Here is a 13724-nt window from a genome sequence, read left to right as displayed (position 1 = left end):
CGGTCTGTTAAAAGGGCTATACGTGGTGGTGGCGGTGGCGGAAGGGGATATCCATTGTGCTCGTTCGTTTTTTCGGTAAAGTCAGGTAGGTAAAAAAAAAAAAGTTGATTTGATGTATTTTATTTTGTACTTTATTTTTTTAACTTTCATTATTATTTTTTTTACCCACGTGACTTCACCGAAAGAACCAAAGAGTATGGATCCTTGCCGTCACGACAACTTCAAATCTAGAATTGATTTCCATTGTGCTTGTCGTGCAGACGGGAGTGCAGTCTTCCGCGGCTGTTTCCAAACCCCGGAGAATCTGTCGCTGGCTCTTCCTGTCGTCGCACTCATCCATAACCTCACTGTGGGCGCCTGCGTTGACTTCTGCACTCAGAAGGTGAGGACTGGTGGACGCCACGGTGGTGAGGAGATGTTTACTACCTCGCCTGGTGTACAGGAGGTCGTGGGTTCGAGCCCGACCCTGGCGCCTGCTGCTGTACATTTGGAGTTATCATGTCTCTCTCTCTCTCTCTCTTTCCCTGTGGTCGTGTGGATTGTTTTTTCGCGTCCTCCGATTTTTTCCTTCCCACGTTTTGGACTCAACATCACGCGTTTAGAATGTTTGGCTGCTTGGCAATGTCCACGTGATGATAAGTCCACTTCTTTGAGCCGTCGTTTGCGATATCCAGGTCGCTTCTGGGAAAAGAGGCGTGTAGCAGCTCAGTCGGGCCTTGCCTGGTCATTGCAACCAGCCTCATCAGCCGAAAACCTGATGAGGTTGTCGCCTGGAGTCGTGACGTTAACTACCTCGTCTGGTATGCAGGAGGCCGTGGGTTCGATCCCGATCCTGACGATGCCTGCTGTGCATTTAGAGATTGCGGTGTCTCTCTCCCCGTGGGAGCGTGGAATTTGCTCCGGGTCCTCCGGTTTTTTTTTTTTACCTCCACGTTTAGAATCGGCGTGCTTCTAGATTATTTGGCCGCTATAAATGTCCACGTGACAAGCCACTTCGTTGAGCTGTCATTTGTGGCGAGGTCGATTTTGACAAAAAGGAGCTATACAGCTCAGGGGGCCTCACCGGGTAAAATAAAGCAGTTGATTCGTTTAAATAGTGACGTACTTGCGAATGCATGTACACCAACAGCATTAACAATTCGAGCACCCAGACTGACAATGTTTGTTATGGGGTTTGGGGGGGGGGTTGGTCAAGAGAAGTCGGAGGGAAATCCATGCAGAGCAGGGGGAGAACATTCGTACACACCGCACATTCACGTACACACCGCACATTCACGTACACACCGCACATTCACGTACACAGAGACAAAGATATGCACTCTGTGTGGGGGAAGTGCTGTTAACGAGCGGCGCCTCTGAAGCACGGCACGGCACGCGAGTGGATGGGGTTGATGGCACCACGCCCGGCCGCCTTTGTCTCCCAAGTGACGATGTCCACGAGATATTAATTGCAAGATGAGTCGAGGCCCAGGACCGGTTCGTGATAATCGTCACCGGTGTTGGCCGTGCGTGGGCCCCAGCGCGCTAGCCGCTCCGCTACAGTCTCCCCGGACACGCAAAGGCAAAGATCCCCCGGTAGAGCCCTGACCAGAGTGTTGTGACTCCGATGCACCACACCCTGGAGAACAGAGGGCTCGGCAAACGCACATCGCAAGAAGAGCCATTTTTGTTTGTTGTTGTTGAATTCGGTGGAACAAAACAAAACATCCCCGTCACTGTTTCAAGAGAGCCGTGATTGCGCGCGATGAACACGAGACGGTGGGTCCTTAATCATGAACAACGTCGCACAGGCAAGCCATACGGCAGGGTGCAGGCCCCTGTGCTGTAGCAGTGGTGGGGTGGGGGCGTGGACCTGCAGAGCTACCCCGGCCCCAACCACGGCACCCCGAGTCGCGACTCGAACCCGGGGGGGGGAAGGGGGGGCGAACTCACTCGGCCTACCCGGCGAAGCGTGACATCGCTCACTGTGGTCGTTGTTCCCCTCATTATCCTCCTTATCCTCCTCCTCCTCATCCCTCCTCCTCAACTTCCTCAACTTGCCCCTCATTATTATCCTCCTCATCGTCCTGCTCCTCCTCCAACTCATCATCCTCCTGCTCCTCCAACTCATCATCCTCCTGCTCCTCCTACTCCTCATCATCCTCCTCATCCCCTCTCATCCTCCTACTCATCCTCTTACTCCTCATCCTCCTGCTCCTCCTACTCCTCATAATCCTCCTCATCCTCCTCCTCATCCCCCTCCTACTCATCCTCCTACTCATCCTCCTACTCGTCCTCCTACTCCTCCTCATCCTCCTCATCCTCCACCCCCTCCTCATCCTCCTACTCATCATCCTCCTCCTCCTCCCCCTCCTACCCATCCCCGTACCCCTCCTCGCGCTCCTCCCCCGCGTGCTCCCAGGAGTTGGTGCTGGCGGCCGTGGGTGCGGGTCCGCTGCTGTGCCGCTGCGGGGTGGCCACGCCGCGGTTCACGCTGCGGGAGCCACGCGCCGAGCGCCTCTGCGGCGCCTCGCGCTGCCCCGGCGAGCCCAGCGAGGCGTGCGGCAGCGACTCGCACGTGAGCGTCTACCAGACTCAGGTGTCCGGTGAGTCTGTGTGAGTCTCTCTGTGTGTGTGTGTGTGTGTTGAGAGTCTGTGTGGGTCTCTGTGTGTGTGTGTGGGTGTGTGAGAGTCCGTGTGTGTCTGTGTGTGAGTCTGTCTTTGTTTGTGTGTGTGTGAGTCTGTGTGTGTCTGTGTGTGTGTGAGTCTGTGTGTGTGTGTGAGTCTGTGTGTGTGTCTCTGTGTGTGGGGAGCGGTAGTGTAGCGGTTAGCGCGCTGCGCTACGAACCTGGCGACCCGGGTTCGATTCCCGCTCACGGCCAACACCAGTGACGATTATCTGAACCGGTCCCGGGCCTCGCCTAGGTCGACTCAGCCTCAAATGAGTAACTGGTGCGGTGTGTAAACATCGTCACTAGGGAGACAAAGGCGGTCGGGCCTGGTGCTGGCCACCCACCCCCTCGTGTACCGTTCCGGCCTTCATAGGTGCTCGCTAACAGCACTTGCCCCTACAGTCTGTTAAGGCTATACGGGGGATCTTTGTCTTTGTGTCTCTGTGTGTGTTTGTAAGTCTGTGTCTGCCCAGGTATTTCCCATACATGGGGAGCATCCTCGCCGGTTAGAAACATTTAGGTTGGCCTGCCTACGATCCATCCTGGATTGTGTGAGGAGCTCATAAATCCTTGAAAGATCTGGGCAAAGTCCCATCGGTGAGCTCCTCCGGCATGCAAGGCTGCGTTGGCTGGATCATGTAGCCCGCATGCCTAAACAGCTTTTGTTCGGCCGGATCGAGGGAGCTAAACGGGCGCGGCACGGGCTAGAGAAGAGATGGAGTGATGTGGTACAGGAGGACGTGGAGCTGAGTGGACTTGCCGATGACTGGTACCAGCGGTGTCAAGATCGGCCTCTGTGGAGGAGGCTCGTGAAGGACGCTACTGGACAGTTGGAGGCAGTCGCCCTCCAACAACAACGGAGGGCGTAGGAACGACGCTCACAACAACGAGCGGAGCGCCGGGTGGCTAAAGCACAGCAAGTTGGCACTGTAGGGGGCACAGGTGGTGCATCAGCTACTAATCTCAGTCATCTCAGTCAGCCGACCGGTGGCAACTGGGTCTGCCCCGTGACCTCCTGCCAGCGGGCGTTCGACACTTCACGTGGCCTCAAGGTGCACATGGCCTGGCACAAGCGTCGTGGTGACGTCACCGCTACTTAGTGGCGAATGGCGGTTGTTGTTGTCTGTGTGTGTCTGCGTCTGTGTGTGTGTGAGTCTGTGTGTTTGTGTCTGTATGTGTATTTGTTTTTGTGTGTTTGTGTGTGTGTCTTTGTTTGTCTGGTTGTCTGTGTGTGTGTCTGTGTGCCTCTGTGTGTGAGTTTGTGTGGATCTGTGAACCGGTTCTGGGCCTCCTCAAGGTCGACTCAGCCTCAAATAAGTATCTGGTCCGCTGTGTAAACATCGCCACTGGGGAGACAAAAGCGGACGGGCGTGGTGCTGGCCACCCACCCCCTCGTGTGCAGTGCTGGTCATCATTTGCGCTCGCTAACAGCTGGCACAGTAGGGGGCACGGGTGGTACATCGGCCTGTCATCTCAGTCAGTCACGTGGGTTTGTCCCGCGACATCCTGCCAGCGAGTGCACCTAGCCTGGCACAGGCACCGTGGTGACGTCACCGCAAACGTAGTGGCGAATCGCGGTTGTTGTTGTTGTTGTGAGGTTGTGTGTGTGTGTGTGAGAGTCTCTGTGTCTGTGTGTGAGTCTCTGTGTGTGGGGAGCGTTAGTGTAGCGGTTATGATTCCCGCTCACGGCCAACACCGGTGACGATTTATCTGAACCGGTCCCGGGCCTTCCCTAGGTCGACTCAGCCTCAAATGAGTACCTGGTGCGGTGTGTAAGCATCGCCACTGGGGAGACAAAGGCGGCCGGGCGTGGTGCTGGCCACCCACCTCGTCGTGCGCCGTGCCGGCCTTCATAGGTGCTCGCCAACAGCACTTGCCCCGACAGTCTGTTAAGGCTACACGGGGGATCTTTGTGCGCGTGTGCAACAGCACAAGCATCAACAGCCTTGTTAAAGGCTGCACGGCGGGGAATCTCTGTGCATGAGTGATGGCGTGCGTGTGTGTGTACGCGTGTTTACATTCGCGCGTGCGTGAGTGTGAAGGGGTCAGGGCCTCGCCGGTTCCACCCACAGACACCAAATGATTGATTACAAATCAGCGCTCTCCACTCTCCAAGACAAAGGCAAAGATCCCCCGTGTAGCCTTGAACAGACTGCAGGGGGCAAGTGCTATTAGCCAGTAGCACCTATGAAAGCCGACACGGCACACGAGGGGGTGGGTGGCCAGCAACCACGCTCCGGCCGCCTATATTAACACACCGAATCAGGTTACCCATTTAAGGCTGAGTCGACCTTGGAGACGCCCAGGACTGGTTTCAGATCTTCGTCACTGGTGTTGGCCGTGAGCGGGAATCGAACTCGGCTCGCCAGGCTCGAAGCGCAGCGCGCTAACCGCTACACTAACCGCTACGCTCCCCCAAAACACGCGCGCACACACGCACAGCCTCCTCGGCTTATTTATTGATTTAAATATCAAACAAATTATGAACTTCCCATCACGGAGGGATGTTGGCGTGTGCGTGTGTGCGTACGTGCGCGTGTGTGTTTGCGTGCGTGAATGTGCGTGCGTGTATGTGCGTGCGTGCGTGCGCGTGTGTGTGTGTTTGCGTGCGCGTGCGTGCGCGTGTGTGCGTGTGATTGCGTGCGTGTATGTGCGTGTGATTGCGTGCGTGTATGTGCGTCACCCGAGTTCCAACCAAGACGCCGCCACTGGGCGTGCTGCCGGCTACCCCAACCCCCTCGTGTGCCGTGCCGACCTTCGTGTCGGTGCGCGCTTTTGGAGCAGCACTTGCCCCATCAGTCGATAGATGGCTATACGGGGAAATCTTTGTTCTTGTGTATGCGTGTGCGCAACGCGTGTTTGTGTTGACACAAAGTGTGCACGCATTAGCCGGGGACGCGTTCGCCGTGACACTGCTGATGTTTCGTGGTCTCCAGAGTTAATCCAGAAGTGAGCCCCCCACAACCCCCCCCCCCTCCCTACGCCGCCCCCCCCCCCCCCCACGATCTGCATTCACCCCCAGCTCTCACACACTCAGGGATCTGTATGCGCAGCGGCGTTAGCCGACACTAACCGATACTCCACTCTATTTATAGACGCCGGGACACAGACACTCGCGTGCACACAGACACACACACGTGCATACAGACACACACACACGTGCATACAGAGAGACACACACGTGCACACAGACACACACAGGTGCATACAGACACACACACGTGCACTCAGAGAGACACACACACGTGCACACAGAGAGACACACACGTGCACACAGACACACACACGTGCATACAGACACACACACGTGCACACAGACACATACACACGTGCACACAGACAGACACACACACGTGCACACAGACAGACACACACACGTGCACAGAGACACATACACACGTGCACACAGACAGACACACACACGTGCATACAGACAGACACACACAGGTGCATACAGACAGACACACACACGTGCACACAGACAGACGCACACACGTGCACACAGATAGACAAAGATCCTCCATATAGCCTTTAACAGACTGTTGGGGCAAGTGCTGTTAGCGACCGACCTATGAAGGCCGGCACGGCACACGAGGTGATGGGTGGTCAGCACCACGCTCAGCCGCCTTTGTCTCCCTAGTGGCGATGTTTACACACCGCCCCAAGTACTCGGTTGAGGCTGAGTCGACCTAGCGGAAGCCCAGAACCCGTTCATACACTCGTATTGACCGTGAACGGGGAATCGAGTTCGGGTGGCCTGTGTTCAAACAAAATAGTAGCAGCAAATTTTACAATTAGGATCAGCCACACAAAAGCTGAACATCCCTCCCTCCACCCTCTACTGCAGCAATTTGTTGCGTTCTGCCAGGTAAGGGCCCCATTACGATATGTAGCTCACGTTCAGAAGCTACCTGGCTATCGCAAATGATAGCTCAACGAAGTGGCTCGTCATCACGTGGAAATGGACAGCAGCAGCAAAATACACGTGATGTTGACTCCAAATGTGGAGGGGGGAAAAAACATGTAGGCCTGGGAGAAAAATCGACGTGACCACGGGGAGAGTGAGAGAGACACGCAAACTCCAAATATACAGCAGGCGTCGGGGTCGGGATCGAAGCCACGATATCCTGCATACCAGGCGAGGGAGTTAACATATCCAAGCCACCGTGATGATGATGAAAGAGAGAAAACGCACACTCCAAATATACAGCAGGCGTCAGGGTCGGGATCGAACCCACGATATCCTGCATACCGGGCGAGGGAGTAAAGATCTCGACCCTTCTGGAAAAGAGTCTTGAGGCTCACTAAAGCCTTTGTTTGGTAAACCAAAGTCGTGGTAATAAATAGAAATGTAGCCGTTTTGTATATTGTTTAGCGGCTGAGAATATGCATCATGGACCGCGGGGTTAGAGTCGCTGTTTGGCAAATGTGCAAATGTTTGCCACTGTTAAACCGAGAGAAATTATTCTCGCTCGCTCTCTCTCTCTGTGCTGTCACGTGTTGTTTTTTTTCTTGCAGTCGGAACTCATGCAACTGCGTGGCGTTTCGGGGAGGGGGGCTGTGGAGGGGGTGGTGATGGTGGTGGAGGGGGCGGGCTATTGAATTTGTATGCAAATTCGGGCGCATGTTTTGAAATGTGAAGGGAAGTTTTTATTCACCCCCCCCCCCAAATATATTTTGCGGTGGACAGCTGCACGTGTTCGTCTGTGTGCGTGTGTCTGTGGGGAGCGGTAGCGTAGCGGTTAGCCCTACGCTGCGCTACAAACCTGGCCAACCGGGTTCGATTCCCGCTCACGGACAACACCGGCGACGATTGCCTGAACCGGGGCCTGGGCCTCCCCTAGGTCGACTCAGCCCCAAATTGAGTACCTGGTGCGGTGTGCAGTAAACATCGCCACCAGGAAGACAAGCGCGGAAGGGCGTGGTGCTGGCCACCCACCCCCTCGTGTGCCGTTCCAGCCTTCATAGGTGCTCGCTAACAGCACTTGCCTCCAACGTATATGAAGGCTATACGGGGGTTCTTTGTCTTGGTTTTTTTATGTTACCCAGACAGTCTGTGGAAAGCTGTGGGGGTGGGGGGGTATTTGTTATTGTTGTGATGTGTGTGTGTGGGAAGGGTAGTGCAGTGGTTAGCGCAATGCACTACCAACCCAGCTACCCAAGTTCGATTCCCACTCACGAACAATGTCGTTGAACCAATACTATATATATAAACCGATCTCCATGTAATGTCGTCGATATATATTCTTCTGGGAGTCTCTATGGATCTCTACGCGAGTCTATGGATCTATGTGTCAGTCTATGGATCCCTACGCGAGTCTATGGATCGCACTGAGAGTCTATGGATGTCAGAGTGAGTATATTGATCTCAGTGCGAGTCTACGGATCTACGTGTGAGTCTATGGATCGCAGTGCGAGTCTATGGATGTCAAAGTGAGTATATTGATCTCAGTACGAGTCTATGGGTCTACGTGTGAGTCTATGGATCGCACTGAGAGTCTACGGATGTCAGAGTGAGTATATTGATCTCAGTGCGAGTCTATGGGTCTCTACGCGAGTCTATGGATCGCACAGTGAGTATATTGATCTAAGCGCGAGTCTATGGATCCCAGTGCGAGTCCATGGATCTAAGTGTGAGTCTATGGATCTAAGCGTGAGTCCATGGATCTAAGTGTGAGTCTATGGATCTAAGCCCGAGTCTATGGATCCCAGTGCGAGTATATGGATCCCAGTGCGAGTCCATGGATCTCAGTGCGAGTCCATGGATCTAAGTGTGAGTCTATGGATCTAAGTGTGAGTCTATGGATCTAAGCGCGAGTCTATGGATCCCAGTGCGAGTCCATGGATCTAAGTGTGAGTCTATGGATCTCAGTGCGAGTCCATGAATCTCAGTGCGAGTCCATGGATCTCAGTGCGAGTCCATGGATCTACGTGCGAGTCTATGGATCTTAGTGCAAGTCTATGGATCCCAGTGCGAGTCTATGGATCTACGTGTGAGTCTATGGATCTCTACGCGAGTCTATGGATCGCACTGAGAGTCTATGGATGTCAGAGTGAGTATATTGATCTCAGTGCGAGTCTATGGGTCTACGTGTGAGTCTATGGATCGCAGTGCGAGTCTATGGATCTACGTGTGAGTCTATGGATTGCAGTGCGAGTCTATGGATCTACGTGTGAGTCTATGGATCTCTACGCGAGTCTATGGATCCCACAGTGAGTATATTGACCTCATTGCGAGTCTATGGGTCTACGTGTGAGTCTATGGATCGCACTGAGAGTCTACGGATGTCAGAGTGAGTATATTGATCTCAGTGCGAGTCTATGGGTCTCTACGCGAGTCTATGGATCGCACAGTGAGTATATTTATCTAAGCGCGAGTCTATGGATCCCAGTGCGAGTCCATGGATCTAAGTGTGAGTCTATGGATCTAAGCGTGAGTCCATGGATCTAAGTGTGAGTCTATGGATCTAAGCCCGAGTCTATGGATCCCAGTGCGAGTATATGGATCCCAGTGCGAGTCCATGGATCTCAGTGCGAGTCCATGGATCTAAGCGCGTGTCCATGGATCTAAGTGTGAGTCTATGGATCTAAGCGCGAGTCTATGGATCCCAGTGCGAGTCCATGGATCTAAGTGTGAGTCTATGGATCTCAGTGCGAGTCCATGAATCTCAGTGCGAGTCCATGGATCTCAGTGGGAGTCCATGGATCTAAGTGTGAGTCTATGGATCCAAGTGCGAGTCCATGGATATCAGTGCGAGTACATGGATCTCAGTGCGAGTCTATGGATCTAAGCGCGTGTCCATGGATCTAAGTGTGAGTCTATGGATCTCAGTGCGAGTCCATGAATCTCAGTGCGAGTCCATGGATCTCAGTGGGAGTCCATGGATCTAAGTGTGAGTCTATGGATCCAAGTGCGAGTCCATGGATATCAGTGCGAGTACATGGATCTCAGTGCGAGTCTATGGATCTACGTGTGAGTCTATGGATCGCAGTGCGAGTCCATGGATCTCAGTGCGAGTCCATGGATCTAAGTGCGAGTCTATGGATCTAAGTGCGAGTCCATGGATCTCAGTGCGAGTCCATGGATCTAAGCGCGATTCCATGGATCTAAGTGTGAGTCTATTGGTCATAGGCTCTGGTGCAAGGAATTGGCAGGAGCATCCAGTAAGCTCCTCCGGATTCGTGGGCTACCCTTGCGGAACTGCTGGGTGGGTGGCGGTGGGCTTGTTGCACCGCCTGCGCACTCTTTAACAATCATCTGTTGGAGAAAATAAAAGTTTTGCAGGCTGTCTGGCTGGCTGGCTGGTGGGTGGGGAGAGAAGGACGGATGGATGGTCACGTTGAAAGGAACGTGTGGGCTGCGAGTAACAACAACAACAATGATGATGATGAACCCACGTGTCTGTGCTGCTGCCGTGTGGCCTGTGTGGGTTCGTGTGGGTGGTGGCGTGGTTGGTGGTGGTGGGTGGTGGTGACGTGATTGGTGGTGGTGGGTGGTTGTGGGTGGTTGTGGTGGGTGGTGGTGGGTGTTTATGGTGGTGGGTGGTTATGGTGGTTATGGTAGTGGGTGTTTATGGTTGTGGGTGGTGGTGGTGGTGGGTGTTTATGGTGGTGGTAGGTGGTGGTGGGTGTTTATGGTGGTGGGTGGTTATGGTGGTTATGGTGGTGGGTGTTTATGGTTGTGGGTGGTGGTGGTGGGTGTTTATGGTGGTGGGTGGTGGTGGGTGTTTATGGTGATGGGTGTTTATGGTGGTCGTGGGTGTTTATGGTTGTGGGTGGTGGTGGGTGTTTATGGTGGTGGTGGTGAGTGTTTATGGTGGTTGTGGGTGGGTGTTGGTGGTGGTGGCTGGTGGTGTTGGTGGTGGGTGTTTATGGTGTTTATGGTGGTGGTGGTGAGTGTTTATGGTGGTTGTGGGTGGGTGTTGGTGGTGGTGGCTGGTGGTGTTGGTGGTGGGTGTTTATGGTGGTGGTGGGTGGTGGTGGGTGTTTATGGTGGTGGTAAGTGTTTATGGTGGTTGTGGGTGGGTGTTGGTGGTGGTGGCTGGTGGTATTGGTGGTGGTGGCTGGTGGTTATGGTGGTGGGTGTTTATGGTGCTGGTGGTTCTGGTGGTGGGTGTTTATGGTGGTGGGTGGTGGTGGGTGTTGTACCCACACAGACAAGCGCTGCGTGGAGAAGCGGTTCCTGCCGGCGCGGAGCCGCAGACTCACGGCCCTCGCCAGCTTCCCCGGCGCCGGCAACACGTGGACCCGCCACCTGATCGAGCTCGCCACGGGCTACTACACGGGCAGCTATTACTTCGACGGCTCTCTCTACAACAAGGGTGAGTCGGAGCAAGTGCTGGGGATCGGGAGCGTGAATTAAAACTTTTAAACCAAAGTGTGTGTGTGTGTTTTTTTTCTGCCATGTAAGGGTCCCACTAAGCTGCCACGTAGCTATTTTCGACAAGCGACCGGGCGTTCACGAATGATAGCTCAACGAAGTGGCTTATCGTCATGTGTGGACATTCATAGCCACGCGCGATGTCAATTCTAAATGGGGAGGGGAAAACCCCGGGGGACCTGGAGAAACCTCCACGCGACCACGGGGAGAGAGGCACCGCAATCTCCAAATATGCAGCAGCAGCAGAAGTCGGGGTCGAGATCGAACCCACGACCTCCCGCACACCAGGCGAGGTAGTTAACATCTCATAGCCACCGTGATGATGATGAGAGAGAGAGAGAGGCACCGCAATCTCCAAATATACAGCAGCAGCAGCAGGCGTCAGGGTCGAGATCGAACCCACGACCTCCCGCACACCAGGCGAGGTAGTTAACATCTCATAGCCACCGTGGAGCGCTACGAACCCGGCAGAGAACCGAGTTCGATTCCCGCTCACGGCCACCGAAACTCTAACACCCGCCCACCCCCCACCTCCCCCGCCCCCTGCCCACCCCCCCCACCTCCCCCGCCCCCTGCCCCCCCACCTCCCCCGCCCCTTGCCCCCCCCCCCCAGGCTTCAAGGGAGAGAAGGATCACTGGCGTAGCGGGCGCACGCTCTGCGTGAAGACTCACGAGAGCGGGCGGCGTGAGATCGAGGCGTTCGACTCGGCCATCCTCCTCATGCGTAACCCCTACCGAGCCCTCGTGGCCGAGTTCAACCGCAAGTACGGGGGGCACCTGGGCTACGCGTCCGAGAAGAGGTGGAGGGGGAAAGGTGGGTGGGGGGGAGATGGTGGTGGGGGGGGAGATGGTGGTGGGGGGGAGATGGTGGTGGGGGGCTGTGAAGATTCATCGATTTGTCGATTAGCGTTGATTCTGACCTCACTTCACCCCCCTCCCCCCCACTCCCCTATCCCTTCACCTCTTCCATTACTCCGCTCACCCACCCCTTACCTCCCCCCTCCACCCCATCCCATCAACTCCTGGAGTGACTCACTCCCTCACCTCATCATTCCTCACCCACCACTCTCCCCTTCCCTCAATTCTTCGACTCATCACTGCCCCCTCCCCCGCCTCCACCATCCCTCCCTCTCCCCACCACCCCCTCCCCTTCCCCCCTCCTCATTACCGCCACACCCCCCCCCCCATTATCCTTCTTCATCCTCCCCCCATCCTCATCACCCCCTCCCCACATCTTTCCTCCCTCTTCCAAATCCCCTCCGCCCTTCAATTCTTCAACTCGTCACCCCTCCCCACCCCCTGTCCCCACCCCCTGTCCCCCCGCCCCGCGCGCAGAGTGGCCGGACTTCGTGCACAGCTACGCTCCCTGGTGGGTGTCGCACGCCCTCGACTGGCTGCGCTACGGGCCCCGCCGCCGCCTCCTCCTCGTGGTGCACTACGAGCGGCTACGCGGGGAGCTCCACGCGGAGATGCGGCGAATGGTCGCCTTCCTGGGCGCGCCACCTCTCGCCACGCAGCCGCCACAGCCGCACCACCACCACCACCACCACCGTCAACAGCAGCAGCAGCAGCAGCGACACAACCACCAGCACAACCAACAGCACCACCAGCACAACCACCACCAGCACCACCAGCAGCACCACCACCACCAGCAGCAGCAGCAGCAGCCCGCTGTCTACTCCAACTCCACCACACCATCGTCATCATCATCATCATCGTCGTCGTCATCTTCATCCCAGTCTCAATCCTCACCTACAGCGCCGCCGTCGCCTCTTCATCCTCCATCGTCGTCGTCGTCATCGCCCTCATCGACGCCCTCGTCCGCGGAGTCGCCGCCGTCAGCGTCAGCGGCGGCGCTGGAGGAGGAGGAGGAGGAGCGGCTGCTGTGCACGGAGGCTCACAGGGACGGGAGCTTCAAGCGCTCGGGACGCCGCAAGTTGGCCTGGGACCCCTTCACGGCGCCGATGCGGGCCGCCATCGACGGCTACATCCGCGTGGTCAATGACGCTCTCCTCTCGGGGGGCCACGGGCCCCTACCCAGCGAGTATTGCTGCCCCCCCAGATGATGCGAAGCAGACGGACGTGTGGAGACGAAGGCAAAGATTCTCACTCCCCCCCCCCACCACCACTCCCCCCCCACCACTCCCCCCACCACTCCCCCCCTCCCACTCCCCCCCCACTCCCCCCCACCACTCCCCCCCCCCACTTCTCCCCCCCCCACTTCTCCCCCCCCCCACTTCTCCCCCCCCACTTCTCCCCCCCCCCACTTCTCCCCCCCCCACTTCTCCCCCCCCCACTTCTCCCCCCCCACTTCTCCCCCCCCCACTTCTCCCCCCCCCACTTCTCCCCCCCCACTTCTCCCCCCCCACTTCTCCCCCCCCACTTCTCCCTCCCCCCCACTTCTCCCCCCCCCCACTTCTCCCCCCCCCACTTCTCCCCCCCACTCCCCCATGTTGCCTTTAAAGAGACTGCTGGGGTGGGGTGGTCACGGTGCTGTGAGTAAGGAGCGCGTGGTACGGTGCGTGACGGCGGCGGTGGTTCCTGTTGGTGGTCAGCGCCGACTCCCGACCGCCTTTGTCTCCCCAGTGGCGCTGTCGTATCACCGGGTGCTCACTTGAGGCCCAGGGCCCGGTTCAAATATTCGCCACACTGCGAGCAGGAATCGAACCTCGGCCTTGCGGGTTCGAGGCGGC

At 56.3% G+C, this 13724-nt stretch overlaps 1 protein-coding gene across 1 annotated transcript in view; it reads left to right on the top strand.

Moving 5' to 3' along the window:
• Positions 1-13182, top strand: part of LOC142923694 (sialate:O-sulfotransferase 2-like) — a gene marked incomplete at its 5' end in the record, with an annotated part of 36076 nt that extends 22894 nt beyond the window's left edge. The window contains 5 exons of the mRNA XM_076064652.1: positions 261-382; positions 2402-2585; positions 10808-10972; positions 11645-11845; positions 12367-13182. Coding sequence (XP_075920767.1) covers positions 261-382; positions 2402-2585; positions 10808-10972; positions 11645-11845; positions 12367-13097 — 1403 coding nt within the window. The remainder of the gene's footprint in view (positions 1-260; positions 383-2401; positions 2586-10807; positions 10973-11644; positions 11846-12366) is intronic.
• Between the last annotated feature and the right edge of the window lie 542 nt (positions 13183-13724).

Source organism: Petromyzon marinus, unplaced genomic scaffold, assembly GCF_048934315.1.
Source record: "Petromyzon marinus isolate PM22_M1 ecotype Great Lakes invasive population unplaced genomic scaffold, UKy_Petmar_22M1.pri1.0 PM_Scaffold_579, whole genome shotgun sequence".
Classification (NCBI taxonomy): Eukaryota; Metazoa; Chordata; class Hyperoartia; order Petromyzontiformes; family Petromyzontidae; genus Petromyzon; species Petromyzon marinus.
The sequence above is the reverse complement of the archived record's forward strand: the minus strand, read 5'-3'. Positions and strand labels throughout refer to the sequence as shown.